The following is a 20880-nucleotide window of genomic DNA, read 5'->3' as shown; positions in this document are numbered from 1 at the left end:
GTTTCATGTGACGAATCTGCGAATCGAAACTTATGTTCTGTTCATTTACATAAACTGGAGAATAAAGGCATCCCTGTGGATTGCATCATTATTGTAAATATGCGGAAATACCTGAGTGAATGCAAGGCCTGTTTGATAGGGGTATTATTATTATTATTATTTATTTTTTATGATGATTTCAGTATTGTGGTTCTGGTTTTTAATAAATCACTCCGCCACTCGCTAGATGCTGCTGCAGCTGCTTGTGACAGAAACAGCAGCGTCTTAAAGGGGACGAAAGTCCGCTCTAGAATACACCCTGCGTGTTCCCCAGCTGTGTTTTCCATACCACCGCCGCCTCTTACAAGACACAACAATCGATACATGCTCATTTTAGGAGGAAGGAACGTGGTATGTAGTCATTAACGTGCATCTTTGATCGCATCGCTAAGGGTTAAACGGGGCCTACGATACCGAAGCTACATGCTATGTTAGCTAGCTCTGCAGCACTGTTTATGCATGTATGTGCAGATATGTGCGACAGAAATACAGCAGCTTTACACCATTAATAATGATAAGATAAAATATTAAAATAGCAGATATGATGTTAAGTCTGATGACAGTGAGGAAAATTGGAGCAGCACATTAGTACAGATGTCTTAGCTAATATGTAGTAGAATACATGTATTTATCTAAACTATTATAGTTTGTGGGTTGTTTAAAATAACATAATTGAGAGTCATATATGGTTTAAATTATAAGGAAGGGCTGTACACTACAAACAAAACGTTACGGATATTTCTTTTTTTGGTCATTTTTACCATTTGCAAATAAAACTATGTCTGGTCATTCAAAAAATGTTTCAATTCACACACAAAAAGGTAAAAAGCGCTGTGCAAGAACCCCAACTGAAAAAAATAGCCCAAAAATGAAAAATATCCTTAACTTTTTGTTTATAGTGTATATCATTCTAAATTATAGCAGATTATATATTGTAGTTGTATGGGTTTATATTTAGCTCATATGTGGTGGATTATGATGTAGAATTATATATATATATCTCATCGGCTTCCTGATAAAACCTGCTAAGTGACATTTTTGGTTGGGTATAAAAACCTGCTATCTCCCCTATTACACCTTCAAATTTCAGTCTCCTGTGAAAGTTGTTTACATTCCATCATAAGTACCAACATTAAAGGAACAGATATTTTTTTGTCATATTTCAGTTTCCTGTTATATAAACAGTTTTTTGTTTCTCCTGTAAAATTTGCCAAAAGTCACATAGCAAGTTTTATCAGGAAGCCGACGATATTTATTATTTTGTCTGACAAATAAATGTCATATTAAGATCAGTTCTGTAGGACTAGATATTATGATCCCAGTCTTGCATACATGAGACTTTGGGCTGGTACTGGGAGTGGTGGCACCCTTCGGGTCATCAGGTGGGCTCCCTCCTTCATCGGTGTTTCGCTGACTGGGCCCACGACACCTCCTGAGGGTTCAGCAGTGAGACCCAGCATCCTGGGCTCACCCCCTAGGTGCCACCACTCACTTGACCGCCCACGTTGAGTCTTTCCTCTTCCACCACAGCCACTGACTCCTCTTCTCTACAATAATTAATTATTAGATCGATATAGTTTGTGTGTTGTAATAAGTTGAATTTGGCTTTAGCGTACTCCATTACAAATACATTACAGAATTTTATGAGTTTACGTAGGTTCTTGTGTTCTGCATATTTGAAATAAAGATTACATTCATTCATTCACTGGAAAATCATATGTTAATGCTAATAAGTTAATAAGGAGGATGTGTTCATGGCTGAGTGTAGTACTGTGTATTAAAAGACACTTTCATCACCCCCAGATGTGTCTGAAGAAGACAGCTCCTGCCCTCACACTATGGTTGTAGAGAGCACCATGCTGGATGAGACCAGTGACAATGGGCAGCAGTCTGGGCGCTGCTCAGATTGTGGATGCAGCTTCAGCTTCTCCCAGCCTGACTCTGACCCCAAAACCCTCAAAGACCAGCCTCCTCCCAAGTGTCCATCCTGTGAAGCAAGTAGCAGCCTCCCCAATGGACGACGGCCCCACAGGCGCATCCGTCTGGACCCTCACAGCTGCACCATGTGCAACAAAACCTTCATCTCCTCCGCCCACCTGAACCTGCATCTCGCCTCTCACAATAAGGAGAGGAAGTTCAGATGTAGCACCTGTGGCAAGTACTTTCATCAGTCCTCCCACCTGATGGCACACAAGATCATCCACAGTGGGGACCGGCCGTTCAAGTGCCCGGACTGTGGGAAGACCTTTGGCCGAGCTTCGCATCTGAAGACCCACCGTCGGCTGCACACGGGTGAAAAGCCCTTCAAATGCACCTACTGTGACAAGTCGTTCACACAGAAAGCCGGGCTGCTCGCACATGTTCGTCTTCACACAGGAGAACGACCGTACAAGTGCGAGCAGTGTGGCGCGGGCTTTCGCTCTCTGCCTCTGCTGCTCGCTCACAAGGCTGAAGAATCCTCTGGGCACAAGAAGCCATCATCAGCGTCAGCCCTCGGCCAGTCCCAGAAAACACAAGGAACATCAGAGGATCTGAAGTGTGGCGTCTGCTGCCGTACCTTTGTTCGATCATCGTACATCAGACTGCACATACGACTCAAAAAAGGACAGAGGCCGTATCACTGCAAAGTGTGCAACAAGACATTTGTCAAGCTGGATACCTTTGTGAACCACTGTGATAAACACTTGCGTCAGAAAAAGGAGAAGAACAAGGAGAGTCAAGACAAAGTTGTAAAACCTCCGCTGTTTGTCCCTCTGTCCAGGCCTTCATCTCCTCAGGCCTCAGCTGCAGAAACAGAGGTCAACACACGCTCCAGGGCAAAAGCCAAAACTAAAACAGAGCCATGAGCAAGACTATTTTTATTCAATTTACACTATTTTACTGAATGAAAGAAGTTTGCACAGATTCAAGTATGAGTACACTATTTTTTTTTTTTTTACCCTTTTGAGTTGAATTATTTATATCCCTAGCCCTTTAAATAAGCCTGATAGTGAATGAGCAGTGCTTTTTTCCCTAAGTTGCTGTAATTGTTTACATTTGTGTGTTCTGTTCTACAGCAGCACTTAATAGTTGCTGGATGTAAGTGTCATGACAGTGTAACTGGTGTTCAAAGACAATCTTGCTTGTAACTGTTATAAACAGTTTTCCCGTAGACAAAGAATAAATAAGACGACAAAAATAGAACAAAACGTGGTACAAAGTACAAACACGAGTTTAATAATTGTACAGTTAATGCTATTTAAAACAAATATTAATGTGAATGCATCTCTGTAATAATGACTGCCACATTATTTTAAAAATATTTTGTGTTTAAGTGCTATTAACTTTTGAGTGTAGAATGAAAGGATTAGATATGAATAACTGTTAGGTTATACATATGACTTGTAAGTAATAAGCTATCAGTTTTTTGTCCTTAAATCCACATAGATCTATTAGCATGTAGATCACTGGTGTGAAGTACAATGTTAATTATGTTATATAGAACTAATTACGCACCTTAAGGCAACATGTACCTTGTGTAAACACTTTGTTTTAGCTGTTTGTACCTGTTGTAGCATATTGAAAAAGGTGAAATTTAGATGCTCCACAGTTGGTTCCTAGTGTGTAACTCCTCTGTAATGACATGGTTCATGGTGTGTTTCATCACCTGGGCTTGTCCTCATTAGGCCTCACAACAGTCCAGCCAGATGAGCCTCCTGTGATGGACACATTCAACCCTGTACGAAAAATCACACTTCATTCAAGGTCAGCAGCAGCTCACAGCTGATACCTCGCTGACCCTAAACTCAAGAGGACGTGTCGACATACGCGTGTGTTTGTGGTCATCGTCTCTGATGATTAGCTGTCACCTCCACATGGGGAAGATCTTTGTCCCGACCTATGGACAGAAAGGGGAAAAAATATATTGCATGAGTTGAAGGTGCAATTAGGAAGAGACTGTTTAAAATACACATGTATCACAGTGACGGCATGGATTAAATGTACCACAAGAATGGCATTAAATAAACAAATCAACCACAAGTGCTTGGATATAGTTAATAACTCAGTTGAAGACAGTGTGAAGCGTTTGCCTTGCAGTTGTCTGTTTCCTCTGTGCTGCTGTTAACGTTCCAGTGCAGGGCTACGGTCATGTGACGTCTCCAGACCGGGTTCCGGCGCAGAACAATGGTTCCGCTAATGGAGTCCCCGACACAGACACTGACCGGCCGGTCTAACATGAACAGCGTCTGCTTCCAGTGTGTCGGCCTGAACAGGAAAAGGAACGTAACAGCTCTGAAGATATGCAGATTTACTGGACAATAGTCTATTTTTGTATCTACCACTGTTTTGTAGCATTTACAAATACGAAGCAATACTGCTGGTTCTTCAGAAGTACAACTTATGCATGAATATGTGTTAGGTATTAGGTATTCTTTGATTTGTGCATGTATTTTTACTCAGAGTTGGGTCCTGTGTTGAGCTCCACTGCTGCACCCCCGGTTTTAAGACTCTCAAAATGAACAGTGAACCAGGCGGTGAATCCATGGAAAACACCAGACCTCTCCACACAGAAATGAAACTGTCCTTTGATTTCCTGAGAAATGAAACAACATCCTTTAACAGAATACACCCTAGGGGGGTTGGATTTCCTGTTTTTTTTTACTGATGAGACACATTGTACCTCTAGGTCCTGGACTTGCAATGTGTACATGTCCAGGCAGATGACATCAGAGGGGGTGGCGAGGCAGTCTTTGGGCTCGATGAGGTGGCTGAACTTTGGTTTAGTGAAGAACTCCTGCTGTGCCAAAGGCCTGCGGAAATGAAACTTAACAAATTAACCCCTAAATGACCACAGAGGAATTTTATAGCATCCCTTTACAACACTAGCTGTAATACTAAATGAGTGTAAAAATGGTCATAATGTTATGCAAGAGCTTAGTTTTTCTTATACTATTTTTTAGTTGTGAATCATTTTATAATTTTTACACATCAAAAAAAAAAACAAAACAACTGTGTAGATTCTTTTCATCACCTTAAAAAACAAAAAAACAACCCCTTTTTCATTTTTTTTAAATAAATAATTCTCACTTTATGTGGTCATTATGTACAAAGGAATTGACCATACACTGTTGCCCATAAAGTTGGAGTAATTTTAATATTTTTTAAATATTATTTTAATCTGTCTATCTATCTATCTATCTATCTATCTATCTATCTATCTATCTATCTATCTATCTATCTATCTATCTATCTATCTATCTATCTATCTATCTATCTATCTATCTATCTATCTATCTATCTATCTATCTATCTATCTATCTATCTATCTATAAACTACTTAAAGGAGTTAAAGTGTTGGTACCAAAATGACTTAAATTTCACTAACAGATTTACTGGATCCATTAGTCCACTAAATAAAAAACCTACTTTCTGTGTTTAGTTTTTTCTGTTCTCCAATTCAGGCAAGATAAATATATGTAATCAATACATATAGCATCTGCATATACAAAATACTGTCATTTTGGGATGCACTGATCTATCAGCTGGACATCAGTATCAGCTGATATCAGCCAGTGTTGGTATTGCCTTATAAGATCTTCACAGTGGCAGATATTTATCAATCCTGTTATTATATTACACTGTGTTCATTCAAAGATCATGTGATGAGTGACTGAAAGACTTTAAGACAGTAATTATTTCTATATTTAAAATGAGGATTTCTCAACATTAAAGTAACATTGGTATCGGACAATAATTTTTAATTTGGTGCATCCTTACTTCCATTAGTCATGAATGGGCTAAGTGTAGATTATGTAAATAGAAAACAGAATAAATTATTACAATATACTGAGTGTAATGAGTAATAGAGTATTTCTATCAAACATGGTGACTCACTTAAAATAGACAGACATTTTAGATACAAACTTATATGAATGTGACAAACATCTCCTACTGTAGAGGGGTGAAGTCCAGGCCATAAGGTCGCTCCCAGAAAGCCATTTTCTCTGCATAGTAACTGTCGGCCTGACACGGAACCAAGGTGAGGGCGGCAGACGAGGGCCACATCACACCCCCTTCCCTCAGCCAGCGGTCCCTGGCCAGAAGGACCGACTCCACCATGAACTCGAACTGCACCAGAGAGAGGAGACAGAGGTGATGCAGTGTCAAACCTGCATGTACTCATGACTGGAAGAATAAACGAGTACTACTGTACGTTATTATAATCAGTACTAGTAGTGACAGCTTCAGCAGTGTTATTATTACCAGCAGGCAGTTGCCCATCCACTCAGACACCAGGACGTCCACCTGCTCAGGCAACTCCATCTCCTCAGCTCGGCCCTGGAGAACTGTGACCACAGCGTCGCAGCCGTTCTGCTTCACCAGCTGTCTGGTGTACAACGCCATGGAGCTCGCCTCCACAGCGTACACCTGCAATAACACACATAAAACACTTTAATATCAGTTTATATTGCAGATCAGTAATAATATAGCAATGGCGGTGTAATTCATAAGTAATGAAGTAGTAATACTATGAAAGGTAAAAGCATGTAATAACTTATAATAATACAGCTGGAATTCAACATCACTATGTTGAATGTCCCAATTCCATTTTGTTTTAACATAATAGAGTAAAAATAATAGGTTTGATGCTGTGGTGTGTTATCTGGAAAGACTTTGGTATTCTCTCTGTAATCAGGGTGAATCAGAGCCGCAAAATGTAAAACTATCTGATTCATTTATTTATTACCCCACGCCCCAAAGGGGAGGCAAGGGGTATTGTTTGTGGTTCAGTTTGTTTGTTTGTTAACACTCTGGCAGCAAAACTATTGGTTGAATTCATACCAAATTTGGTTTCTACATTGCCAGTGACCCAGAATAGATCTGATTACATTTTGGGAAAAGTTGGTCAAAGTTTAAATTTTTTATGAATTTTTTGATAATTTTATTCCCCCCATTTACTTATAATGGGAAAAATTTCACATGTCTGTAGCAGCAAAACTATTGGTTGAATTCACACCAAACTGACTTTAGAGATTGCCAGTGACCCAGAATAGATCTCAATACATTTTGGGAACAGTAGGTCAAAGTTCAAATTTTTTAGGAATTTGTAAAATCTTCTTATGTAGTTATAATGGGCGAAATATGTGCGGGGGGGGTGGTTATGCCTGGCACCACTTGTTTACATTTTATTTGATAGGAACAATACATTTAATCATTATTACATTTAAAAATATGCAACTGATGCAATGTGTATATAGGTCTTGTAACCATTGTAGATAATTAGGAGTTAAGAAACAACACTATCCTTGGACATGGAGGTAATTTGCCTGGAAAAACCTTATAAGATTTTTTTTATTACACCCAAGTTTAAAAGTAAACAGTTACAGAGGCATCAGGAATGTTGGAGAGAATGCGGGGAGATGGATGTTGACCATTCTCATGTTTTCTGGAAATGTTTAAAACTTTCGGAATATTGGGAAATGATCTACAATGTCCTATGTCAAGTATTAGGGTACACAATTCCAAAGAAACCTGAAATTCTTTATTTACAACTTTGAATACGTGAATACGATAAATATTTGGTAAAGGTGATGTTGATAGCTGCAAAAAAATGTATAACAAGGAATTGGGGGAAGATGAACGTGCCATCAAAGGATCAATGGATAAATACGATCGAGGACATATTTCTAATGGAAAAACTAATGCGCACATTGAGACTACAAGAACCACAAATGGACAAAAAGTGGAAAAAATGGACATTGTATAAGCAAAATAATTGATAAGACTATGCTACCCAGACTTATTCATGTTGTTGTGTTTTCTTTTTATTGTTGTTCTTTTAAAACTAATAAAATATAAGTTACAAAAAAAAAAAAAAAAGAAAAGAAAAAACACTATCACAAATAAAACCATACCATGCTCGCACTTGAAAACCCTTGGCCTTCAGTCCATGCCAGGGTTTCCTTGTCACTGACTATCTGACCCCGCCCCCCCCCCCCCACTTGACAACTACTGGAGCACACCAAAGTTTTTGCACAGACGGATGGACAAAAAGATGGACAGACGATGAACTGATGATGATGATGACGACATTCTATTTAATTTCATGGTAATGTTAGATAAATCCAAACACTTTATGTGATAACAATTACCTGGTGTGGTAGTTTCCATGTATTAACTTTGAATCATGGGAGCTACCAGTTTCTAATTAATTTGATGGAAATATTTTACCAAACATCAAGAGGCAAGAGCTGATCACTGTTTTGGATGCAAACAAAAGGACCAACAACATTCTGCCTTTTTGTCATCACTCCATAGTTGTTACTCTGGTCATTACATGGTATAACTACATCATTAACCTACATATATGTTGTGTGCTGCCATGTACAAGCAGTTATACTGTGTAGCAGTGCTGATCATCCAGCAGATGGGAGTGTAGGTTTACAAATACACCTTGGATCAGTTTATACACTGACACGAAACTGAGCAGCTCTCTGCATCAAACAGACATTCTGTTCCTCTACAAACCCTCCCGACCTGTCATTTGAGTTGTATCATATGATTTTAAAGTGTTTCATTAGTTCCATACACACCACAGAGGGTTGAGACAGCTGAGCGCAGAACAGGCTGATGATTCCTGTCCCACAGCCGAGGTCCATCACCACCTTATTCCTCAAAGACGCACTGTTACTGAGAATCACCTGTCGATACGCCTCAGTGCGGCTTTTGTCCGACAACATCTCCAAGTGAAGTCTCTATCCGACAAATAAACAATAGGAAGAAAAAATATCATCAAAAATATGAAAAATAATGGTTTCACATTTCTAATCATATAATTATGTGAACATACAGGGTGGGGAAGCAAAATTTACAATGAACATTTAGTTGTTTTTTCTCAGCAGGCACTACGTCAGTTGTTTTGAAACCAAACATAACAAACATGACAAACATGTCATAATCATACCTAACACTATTATCCATACCTTTTCAGAAACTTTTGCCCATATGAGTAATCAGGAAAGCAAACGTCAAAGAGTGTGTGATTTGCTGAATGCACTCGTCACACCAAAGGAGATTTCAAAAATAGTTGGAGTGTCCATAAAGACTGTTTATAATGGAAAGAAGAGAATGACTATGAGCAAAACTATTATGAGAAAGTCTGAAGATACTATTAGAGAAGAATGGGAGAAGTTGTCACTCGAATATTTGAGGAACACTTGCGCAAGTTTCAGGAAGCGTGAGAAGGCAGTTATTGAGAAAGAAGGAGGACACATAGAATAAAAACATTTTCTATTATGTAAATTTTCTTGTGGCAAATAAATTCTCATGACTTTCAATAAACTAATTGGTCATACACTGTCTTTCAATCCCTGCCTCAAAATGTTGTAAATTTTGCTTCCCCACCCTGTATACACTTCTGTTCCATTGTCCAAATATACAATTTACTTTGGAATTTTAAGAGGTGTTTGTTGTTGTAATGATTGCTAATTTTTTTCCCGTTTCATATTGTTGCTATACAGATATCTGAGAAGTGGCTCATGAGTTACTCCATAAAGGCCTTTTTCACGCAGATGTCATTTCTATGTGTGAATACATATAATATCATTTTAACAGATGCTGCATTAATAGTAACATGAGCAATCAATGGATAAAATGTCACAATGAAATCTTCTTCATTTATTTTTGTGATTTTTATTTGGTGACTTAAGTAAGTAGTGGAAAATAATTGGTACTTTTATAAATTTGAGGCACTTACACTTAAATATTTTCCAGTTTTACCTCATTTATAATTCAATACATTGACATTTTGGAGGGAAATATTGTCCTTTTTACTCCATGACTGTTTTAGTTAACCTTAAAATAATTATTAATAATAACTATGAAAACTAATAATATAATAAGCTTTAAAGGTTCAAGATGCAAAGATGAAACCAGTGGTTCCCAACCATTTTTGGCTTGTGACCCCATTTTAACATCACAAATTTCTGGTGACCCCAGACATTCAAAATGGACTTTTGTTTTTTGCTAGAATTAATTTGTTTTTGATCATGTAACAGTTTGCTATACTATGTTGCAAATAAACATTAATTTTAGACGACATTTAGGCTATATAATGTATATTATTATGGACGGAGGCAGAAAAGCCAGGTGTAGATTACTGCACAAAGTGAGAATTTGATTTTCCTTGGTCAGGATATGTACAGTCAGTCCAGCTTGGATTTACAAGACTGACAATTAATACTGAACAAACAAGAACTCAAACTATGAATTATGAAAGAGTTGCAGCATCTTAACCCTTTCATGCATGAATTATGCGAACCTTAGTCAAGATATTTTTCCTGAGTGTTTTTATTCCTCTTTAGGCATGAAAAAACCATGCAATTTATTTATTTATTTATTTTTAGGAGTTACAAAAATGTCCATTCAGCTGGACCCCATACATTTAACTTCTGAAGCAAAGAAACACGTATTTAAAACCTAATATCAGAAAGTGATATGGAAAACTATGCAATAAAAAACATTTTTAATGCTGCTCATCAGATGTTTTCCCACATTTTAACACACTCTAATACTAGTTATTATTTATTTCATGGAGATAATATGTCAAAAAAGACCCTGTTTTGTTGATTTATACTAAAACATGTTACTGCAGATCAGATTTATCAAGAACGGCATAGTTACAGTAACGGTATGAACTGCACTGTATGGGATGATGCATAAGTGTCCTCTGTATTGACTGATAAAACCCATGAATATACAAGAGAACAGCTGTAGAATAGCTGTCCACTGTAGTGACCACTGTGCATGAAAGGGTTAAACCGACCACAATGAATATTTGAAAGATAAACAGTACCACAGTGCTGCAGTTTTGCTTCAGAGTTTGTCATGTCTTTTATGTATTGGGATTGTCTCTCTCAACTCACCATATATTTTTTATTAGTACGTTTATTGTTTTTTTTTTTAATCAATTACTAGAAATTTCAGGCGACCCCATTTGAATTCCCACGTGGAGTCCCTAGCCCAGGGTTGAAAAACACTGGATTAAAAAAATGACATCCAGCCATTTTGGACAAAAAAAAGCACTAATGTCTATCCATCTTTATCGTCTGTCTACCAGTGTATTCCCAATCTGTCCTCTGCACATGTTCCAGCCATCTTAACCTGTCCTCTCTCACTTTCTCCACAAAACGTCCAACCTGAGCTGTCCCTGTGATGTGCTCGTTTCTGTCCTGTCCATCCTTGTCACTCCCACAGAAAATCAACACCTGCATCCTGTCTTTTGGTCAGTACAGCCATCTCTAAACCGTCCAACATCACCACTGATCTCACTACCGTCCTCTACACCTTTCCTTTAACTCCTGCACATACTCTATTGTCACTCATCCCTCCTGACACTTTCTTCCACCCAGTCCTCCCCACCTGCGCTCTGCTCTTCACCTCTAATCCAACCTCCACATTGCTCATGTTTTACTATTAATAACTGAATCATTTTTATAGTAATATATCAGTCAGAGGGACCAAAACAATACTTTTACTTAAATACTTCAGCTCATTTTATAGCCATTACCTAAGCATTTTTACTTAAGATGGATTTCTGTTTATATTGGAGCATTTTACAACGCCGTATTGGTAATTTTAATATAATCCAGCAGTGTCAAGCATGTGGGATGAATTTGCGAGGTGCAAAATTACAGTCAAAGGATGTCACACTCATTTTACTTCAGGGGCCACATACGAATCAATCTGATCTCAAGTGGATCAGACCAGTAAAATAACAGCATAACAACTAGAAATGATGACAACTCTGAATTTTTCTACTCGTTCTAGTGTAAAAAAGTAAAATTACACAATGTGAAAAATGTGAATAATATAAACAACCACAAATAACCTGAAATTTCTTAAGAAAAAAAAGTGAAATTTTAAGAATATTATGTCTGATACTAAATGTTTTGTGCATTTGTAGTAGCAGTAGTAGTAGTAGTAGTAGTAGTAGTGGTGTAGTTTTATTTCGAGCACATAGAATCATCAGATAACAAAGAACCATGCAACATGGGGGTTTTTTGCGCTCGAAAAGGAGTGGGAGGAAGTATAACTTATTGACTCCCACCCCCTTTTTACAAACTAATACTTAAATTAAATCCACTTCCTTTGCTTTGCTAACACACTTTTTTTCTGTATATTTTTACAATAACACAAAACATCCATACAAACCATTCACATACACTTTCTCGGTCACCTCACACACAATCAGATTTACATACAGTAATTAACCGTTTTTAATATAAACTATATTTATATGCACTTTAAATATTTACTACAAATACAATGATCAACAATAAATGTGATAATATTGTGATAATTAATTAATTACAATAATATTTTATGCATACTTTTATGTTATAACTAGAGTCTATATTTTGTTATTATAGTGGATTTATACATCCTTTTAAATGCACAAACTGAAGAAGACATTTTTAAGTTTTGCTCCAGATTATTCCACAGATGTACCCCTCTAACTTTTTATGTTTGTTCTACACTTCATTTTCTTGTAGATTTCACTTCCCCTTAAATTATAATTACGTTGCCTGGGCTCAAACATCTTTCATTCAACAGCTAAAATTTACCTAGGGGGTCAAATGAGTGGCTATTTATGTCAAAAAAAAAAGTTGTAAGAAATGCATAGAACTGTGTTGAAATAATGCGAACACATTAGTGCACAGACTACTGATATTATTTGACAGTGGAAGCTATATTTTCAGAAATATTGGATTTTGAATAGCACGTGTATGTAAAAACTTTTGCTGGTGGACGGACGTGACATTACCCATGATGATCTGGTCAGTACCAGTACTTTATTAGTAATAAACTTATATACTTACTATTGCTAATTATCCTCCTATTCATAAATGTTAGTATTGTGGCTCTAAAACAATAACAGCTGACACAAAAACCCAAAATGTGGCAGTGGACGGATGTGACATGGTTGTTCTGGATCCCATCATACTGATGCTCGGCAGCCATGTCACCGTTTCCACAAATGATCCCTGTGCAAAAACTAGGATCAGAATTATTTATTGTATAGTTTATCATCATACTAAAGAGTAAATAACAATATAGAATTGTTATTTCCTTATAAAAATGCTTATTATTAGAAAACAGTTGATTTAAAAAGTGACGTGTGACATTCTTAATGTATGTATTGGTGTAACATAAGCAGGATGGATCAGCACCATACTCCATACTGCAATCTGTAAAAATAAAACATGTGATATGTAGTATATAACCTTGTAAGAAAAATTGGAGAATCTAAAAGAATAGAATATTTGTTTTTCAGGTAAATTCAGTTAAAATATAACTTGGCCATTTGTGACGCGAAAAGATAGCATTAATTGTGATGAAATTGCACATTTTTGACCTGAAAACATAGTTCATATGACCATCAGCATGTTGCAACAGAACTGAAATCCTGTAAATTTGCATACCTTGCATTTACCAATACAGAGTTCCTTTGGGGATTCACTTCTGTTGATTTCTTATGCACAAAGACAGAAATAAAACCTCTAAGCAAATTTTAGCCGTCAAATATTCAAATCTGTAGATCCACAGTGATGTGTAAGCTGTAATGTACATGTGTAAATGTTAAGATGAGACCTAATATTGCTAAAATTACACTTTAGCACAAAAACAAAGGTATGTGGAGTTATTATTGATAGGTTATAATGTTATTATTTTCCTTGGGATCACACTGGACTGTATTTGGCCCCTGAACTAAAATAAGTTTGACAGCCCTGATGGATCTAAATACTAGTTCGACCACTGAATTTAATGTTTATAGTCAGATATCAGAAATACAGGAAGTTGGCAGTTATGAAAGCGTGACTAAAGAAAACCACAAAGGCAGGATGTTAGAATTTTAGACAAATGTGTGATGGTAGTTGGTTTTGTTTCCTGCAGAACTGCCAAACAACTTTGTCATCAGCTGAAATATGCCAAACACTGTGTCCCACCAGTGTCCCGTAGCTGCCGAAGTACTCCTCATCCTGCCAGGGGTCTTCCAGAGAAGTGTCCTCCTCCTCTTCCTCCTCCTCCTCCTCCTCCTCTTCCTCCCCCTCCGTGCCCTGGTGCAGGTACGTGGCCGGGACATACCCTATGTCCCCCTGCAGCTCTGCCCACCACCACTCCGCAGACGGCTTGGCGTGGACCAGCAGCCTGTCCCCTTTGTGGAAACTGAGCTGTGGGACAAAACAAACCGTCAACAGAAGTAGTGTGACCCTGAACGCCTCCTACCTGTGTGTGTTTGGGCTCAAACCTGGTCACTCCCGCCTCCAGAAAAATCCGACAAAGCGATGAACTGTTCAGGATTAGTTTCCTCCTCATCCTCCTTCTCTGTCTGCATGTCTCATTTATCCCACTGGCCTCTGGTTGAGTTTCCTACAGTGAGTTTACCTTCTTCACGAGTTTTCTGTGAATTAAAATCTATGTATCACTATGGAATCAGCAGTTACACCTCAAACGTCACATTTCTTCTTCTGTTATTCTGCTGTTTATGCGTTTAGGCGCAACTGTGTGTAATACTGCCCCCTGCAGGTCACAACTACGTATTTATTTTTCCATTTAGAATGTTTTTCGGCTAAAATGTGCTTAGAGGTCTTATTTCTGTCTTTGTGCATAAGAAATCCATATAAGTGAATCCCCAAAGGAACTTTGTGTTGGTAAATGCAAGTTAATCCAATTTTTCCAGGATTTCAGTTCTGTTGCAACATGTTGATGGTCATATGAACTATGTTTTCAGCTCAAAAATGTCCAATTTCATTACAATTAATGCTATATTTTCATTTCACAAATGGCCAAGTTATATTTTAACTGAATTTACCAGAAAAACAAATATTCTATTCTTTTATATTCCCCAATTTTTCTTACAAGATTATATACTACATATCACACGTTTTATTTTTACAGGTTGCAATATGGAGTATGGTGCTGATCCATCCTGCTTATGTTACGCCAATACATACATTAAGAATGTCACACGTCACTTTTTTAAAACTTGGGGACACTGAGGGGAAAAAAAATTAAAAATATTTAAAAAAAAAAATAATAATAAAAAAAATAGGGCCACTGGAGAAAAAAAAAATTAAGATCCAATATATATTTTTTATAATTCTGAGAAAAAAGTCAGAATTTTGACTTTAATCTTAGAATTCTGACTTTTTTTCTCAGAGTTCTGACTGTTGTAAAAAATGTTTTTATTAGTGTTCTGAGAATAAAGTCAGAATTCTGAGGAAAAAAAGTCTGGATTCTGACTTTTTACCCAGAATTTTGACTTTAATCTCAGAATTGTGACTTTAATCTAGGAATTCTGGCCTGTGGAATAAATATGCAAAGTACAAAAAATAACGCTGAAGATATTAACACTAAAGGGTGTCAAACTAATTTTAGTTCCAAACTTTTAATGTTTTGTACCATTATAGATCCACCGCAATCCATAATGCACATGTATTTACAACAAAGTTGAGACGTAATATTGTTAAAATTGCACATATCTTTCCTAAAAAATAAATGCAATTTGGAGTTCTCATAATAGGCTATTATTTTATTAGTCTGGCCCACTTGAGATTAAATTGGGCTCTATGTGACATCTGTAATAAAATGAGTTTAACAACCCTGTTCTGTTTTACAGTTTTTCTGCCAATTTATGCACACCCTAATGCCTTCTTTCTCTATTTTTTGTGGTTAGGTGCTAAAAGCGTACAGCACAAAGGCCTAAAAATGCCAAAAGGATGCATGAAAATGTCACTTTTTTCCTTTTCATGAGATTTTTAATGAATATGAAAAACACAAACTAACTTGCCAAAAATGGTCAACAACAAACAGGAAATTTTAAATGTATCCTGTTTTTGTGTGTTCAGTACTTTACTACGACTACTTTGGGCTGCTTCCTTTTTTTATGTCCTTATTCAGCACATTCATAAATCTCTTTGGTCTTCCTCTACAGTACTTTACCCTGGTTGGCTTTTAAGATATTTTAACACCCACTTTGTTTCATATTCATTTGTTCATTAAAGTAACTGAAGAATGAAGCCACATAAAAAATATAACAAAATATTTATTCACAAAGTTCAGCAAAGCACATACAATGTACATCCAAATATCATGAATTCAGTGGATCTGAAGAGATCACATCTGTAAACACTTCTTTGTGACACAGCTTTGACAGCAGTCACACTGAGCCTGTTTACATCAGCATAAAAGTCCGATATCTGGCAGTAATCGGATAATTGTAATAATCATATCTAGCACATTTATATGCACTTATGAAATGCGACAATTGAAAAACCCTGGTTTAGACACTCCAGTCCATTATCGGATTTCTTTCTGAGTACGTACATACGTAGTGATGGTAGACTTAAACTTCCTGTTGTCTTCCGCTCACGTTTGACTACGTAACTTCCGTTCTCTACTATTTTTAATTGTGTTTACACATGTGCAGACATAAAAGAATGACATAAATCAGATTAACTTGTATAAATGTGTCAAGACACTGAAGTATTAGGGGAGAAATCTAGGTGTGTTAATCCAATTTCTCATAATCAGACAACTACCGTTACCGGATAAAACCTATCAGATTATCCTGTTTACACGATCACTTGAATAATCTGATAACTCCAGAAATCAGATAATGATCGGCGTATTGGTGTGCATGTAAATGGGCTCACTGTTTCTTCCATCTGCTAAACATAATGGTCAGTCTTTCAGTTCATTGGTAGGTTTCAGCTGTCTTTTGTCTTAGACTTGAGGAACGGCTTGTGAAGAACGTCATGCAGTCGTCTTGCCTGCGAACATAAAATATACATTTAGGATTTTATTCACACTGCTTTACCTATTTATGTCATGCACGTATATTTTTCCTTACTTTTTGTGGTCCAAGTCCTGGACAGAGAGCAAGGTCTTCTTTTGAGGCCTCGATTATTCCTTCTATAGACTGTAAAATAAATCTTAGGTTACTGTTTGATTTGTTTCAAAATAAAACTTCAAAACGTTTTCTTCTAAAAGTAAGTAATAGAGCGAAGGTGTGAATCCTTTGTCAGTGGCACTCACAGAGAAAGCTGACAGCAAAGTAATGGCATCTGTTTTGTTTATAGACTTCACAGTCGTCATACAGTCTGTAACCTTCAAACACAAAGAAATTCTGTCAGCACTGCATCGGTGTTCATTCAATAACACACAAAAACACTGCGAAACATCGTCAGAAACTTTGCTTGCAGTTAGTTTTCTTTGACATTTTCTGTAAAAAAGAAGAGAATAAAGTATCTGATGCCAAACAAACCTTTGACAGATAGTCTTTTTCAACTTGTTCCTTCAGTAGATCTGCAGGTTTCTTCTCATAGGATTTGTATGTTTCCAAGTAACGTCCTGCCTCCTCTGGACTAAAGACAATATTAATAATGTTTTTATTGCGTTTGTCAAAGATATTTCTCATTGATCATCAAAAGAAGAGCAGTCCTAGAAGGTCTTACTTATAGATTCAAACCAGACATCAAAAAGGTAGATGGTAATAATATAGTCAGTATAAAATAATACAAATAATTATAATAATAATAATAAAAAAAAATACTACCAATAACAAAACATTATTCTTTACAGATCTTAACATACAACCTATTCAGATACTAAGTTGCAAGAGCAGGATCCTTTGCACTTCTTTATACACTTTCACTTTTAAAAGTAATTCTAAAATAAATTAGTCTTAAAATCTATTACCTCCAAGCCAAGATAAGGGTGCAGTCAGCCATGATGCAGATCCGAGCCAGTTCTTTTAATGCATGGTGAGGGTCTTTCTAGGATTTGAAAAAAAGTGACAATACGTACAATCAGTTTTTAGAGCTTTAGAATGGAACTTTGGTTCTTCTAGTAGGAGGATGTTCGTATAACTTCACATGTATTTCATTTAGCATTTTAATTTCTTAATAGGAGCTGTCAGCTACCTTAATAGTACCATCGAACAGCAGGAGGACCATGACTGAAACTAATAGATTTACTCAACATCTTTACTTACCACATCCACCTGAACCAGTAGTACTCGTAGGGTGAAAGTTTGTCCAAGCTGCTTGAGACGGTCGTGTATGTAGTTGGGGTTGAGGTTGTGATACCTCAGACTTAACAACAAGCACAAAACCAGCAGCAAACAAAAGATAATGAAAGAAAAGAGTTACTTTTATAGAAGTGTAAAAATATACCTTCACGTTTCTTTCCCTAGATACACACTCTTTCATGTTTCACACACACCCATTATTCATGAAGGACAAAAACTCACCTGAGGAAGAGAGCACATGTAGTTTGTCCTAAGACATAGTCTGGTACAACCTCCCCAAACTCCCAAGGGACACTCCTCACAAATTTCAGTATAGGATTTCCCCTCTGAAAAAACAAACTGTTGTGACACTGATCATGCACCAAACCAACCAACCAACCAACCAACCCTCAACATTGTCATCCCAAAATCTTAATGCCTCACTTTTTTTTCTGTCCGCTAATCCAGAATCAGAAATGGGTGGTAAACACACTCATTTCCTGAACAACACAGAAGGATAATCCTGCAATTGATGATTATATATATTTTTTTCTCCTTGACTTTTGAAACCATGTGAGATGTTTGACTGTATTATTTTTATTCTATTGTTTTATTTGGTATTGGTTTATTCTTATTTTTTATTGTTTTTAATTGTACATTTTGTTTAATGTTTTTTTAATCTATTCTTGTATTTTATTTTATTTATTCTTCTATACAGCACTTTGGTCCACTGTGGTTGTTTTAAAGTGCTTTACAAATAAAGTTGGACTGGATATTTTCTTTGTCCTTTAACCTGGCAATCATTCTGACAATTAACTGATTGTTTGCTCAATAAACATTTAAAAAATAAACAAAGATGTTGATTAACGTTAATCTAAGCCAAAAGGTATGACCTCAAATTTATTTTTTGGTAGAAATACCAAACATCCAGTTTACAGTCATAGAGTGTTAAAGAAACCACAAAATAATTTTCTTCCTTCTTATTCACTACACAAATCAATGAACTGTTGATAACTAATACATTACTCATAGCATCTTGACAGCATATACCTGCTGTTGCCTGGATCAAAAATCACACGTACAGCTTTGTAAATAATTATCGGACCACCAAAGGTAAAGGCATCAAGGTTTTCTTCAAGGCAATGTAAGACAGGAATCTAGCATAAGATACAATATTTACTTTATACTAAATAACAGCAAAAACCCAAATTGCTCAGTATTGGGCAACAAATAAATACAGAATGTCTGATGCTGAAAAATAATAAATCACAACTCATATTCCAACAGAATATCTACAGGTCATGTTGAAAGCTGATATTGAAGTTCCATTAAGAATCTCATCTGGTCTGATACTGATTTCCAAAGCTGGGTATTCTGATTCCTACCTGTCGAGGACTGACAATAATGCTGCTCCCAGATCCCACAGGTTTAGGACCCATGCCGTGGCCCAGATCTGACCTTTGGCTCTCCTCTTCGCTCTTGTCTGGGCCAGCTGTCTCATTTTTTAACTCTACACATCCACTTTCAGTCCTTTTAGCACTGTTTTCAGCTGGATCACCTCCTCCTGTCCTGGAAGACTCTGAATGACGGTCACTGTGCTTCACATGGGAAACTCCATCAGCTTCAGTTCTGGGCTGGTTGGAGGAACAGTCTCTGTGAACAGGGGCAGCCACATTGGTTTTGCTCTGAATGTTATATTCTGCGTAGGACAAAGGCTGGTCCATTGGTACAGGAGCAGGATTTGATGAAGATGTGGTTGGGGCAGTGATGTGTTGTCCTCCTTTACATGAAGGAAACTGTGGCTTTGGCTGGAACATAAACAGAAGAATGAAATTCAAAGAACATGATGTGAAAATGAATGACGAATGCAACCACTCGCATTTTTGCAGGCTGTCCTGACCTAAACCTTACACGGAACACAAATTATAACTAAATTAATCATTAGTTCGTTGAGTTGTAATTTAGCAGCTAGCTAAATATAGTTTTATTCACCATCTGATGGAGAGAAGCTAACTAGCATTAGCCGCGCAAAGTTAAATTCCAACAAAAAATTCTTACCGGTGTTCTTTCTTTGGTGAAAACCGAATCGTTCAGGTTGATATTAAATCTTTTCTTCATGGCTTTCAAAAAGATGAAGACTTCAAGTTAACACACAACATTAGTTGATACAACTTCTTGTGGCTTTAGCTTCATGAACTACTGATAGAAACAACGGCAACTATATGACTTCCGGTCTAGCTTATGTTGAAAAATATTGCCATCATTAAACTTCTTAACATTTCTCCCGCAACGTCTCCTTCTATTTTTCACTGCATCATCGCCGCTTCGATTATGAATACGCAGCTAAAATGTAACGCTAAATCGTTTAATAATGACTCTGGGTTTTATGTTTGAGGCAAAATACTCTTCCGGTTTATTTAGTGTTTCAAAGTAAAAGCATAAATTATGTAAATAATGAAATACTTCCGAGTAATTAAAAAAAAGAAAAACAAAGGTGAGATGCAGTATATCAGTGGGGTACGTTTACCTCCAGGGGTACTTGGAAAAAGCCCACGGGGTACTTGACATTTTTTTTTGAAAAATACATTAAATAAGTCATCATGTACTGAATATAAAATAAATAATGAGAATTAATGCTGAAATATAAAACACAATAAATACATTCATATGATAATAACACTCCTGACCTTATTTTATTTCAATATTTTTATATTTCATTTTATTATTGTCTGTTATCTTGTTTAAGCCTTGGTAACATTTTAAGAACATTTCTATTTATATTATTTGAG

General features: G+C 36.7%; 3 protein-coding genes across 3 annotated transcripts; 1 reads left to right on the top strand and 2 right to left on the bottom strand.

Moving 5' to 3' along the window:
* Window positions 1-96: 96 nt before the first annotated feature.
* Window positions 97-4059, top strand: LOC115411968 (zinc finger protein 239). Its single transcript, XM_030124273.1, has 2 exons — window positions 97-390; window positions 1843-4059. The coding sequence occupies exon 2, from the start codon at window positions 1878-1880 to the stop codon at window positions 2883-2885; it is 1008 nt and encodes a 335-aa protein (XP_029980133.1). The 5' UTR covers window positions 97-390; window positions 1843-1877; the 3' UTR covers window positions 2886-4059.
* On the bottom strand, window positions 3235-14538 carry prmt2 (protein arginine methyltransferase 2). The gene is made up of 9 exons (XM_030124272.1): window positions 14330-14538; window positions 14028-14252; window positions 8613-8774; window positions 6283-6447; window positions 5972-6147; window positions 4700-4829; window positions 4476-4612; window positions 4110-4284; window positions 3235-3916 (listed from the first exon to the last, which is right to left on the bottom strand). Exons 1-9 carry the CDS (start codon window positions 14414-14416, stop codon window positions 3884-3886), a joined length of 1290 nt encoding a protein of 429 aa, XP_029980132.1. The 5' UTR covers window positions 14417-14538; the 3' UTR covers window positions 3235-3883.
* Window positions 14539-16745: 2207 nt separating this feature from the next.
* Window positions 16746-20492, bottom strand: ercc1 (excision repair cross-complementation group 1). The gene is made up of 9 exons (XM_030125830.1): window positions 20150-20492; window positions 19477-19899; window positions 18335-18438; window positions 18077-18176; window positions 17782-17858; window positions 17348-17447; window positions 17119-17190; window positions 16934-17002; window positions 16746-16853 (listed from the first exon to the last, which is right to left on the bottom strand). Exons 1-9 carry the CDS (start codon window positions 20207-20209, stop codon window positions 16791-16793), a joined length of 1068 nt encoding a protein of 355 aa, XP_029981690.1. The 5' UTR covers window positions 20210-20492; the 3' UTR covers window positions 16746-16790.
* Window positions 20493-20880: the final 388 nt, after the last annotated feature.

This window comes from Sphaeramia orbicularis, chromosome 21 (assembly GCF_902148855.1).
Source record: "Sphaeramia orbicularis chromosome 21, fSphaOr1.1, whole genome shotgun sequence".
In the NCBI taxonomy this organism is placed as follows: domain Eukaryota; kingdom Metazoa; phylum Chordata; class Actinopteri; order Kurtiformes; family Apogonidae; genus Sphaeramia; species Sphaeramia orbicularis.
Note: the sequence above shows the minus strand (reverse complement) of the source record. Positions and strands in the feature narration are given on the sequence as shown.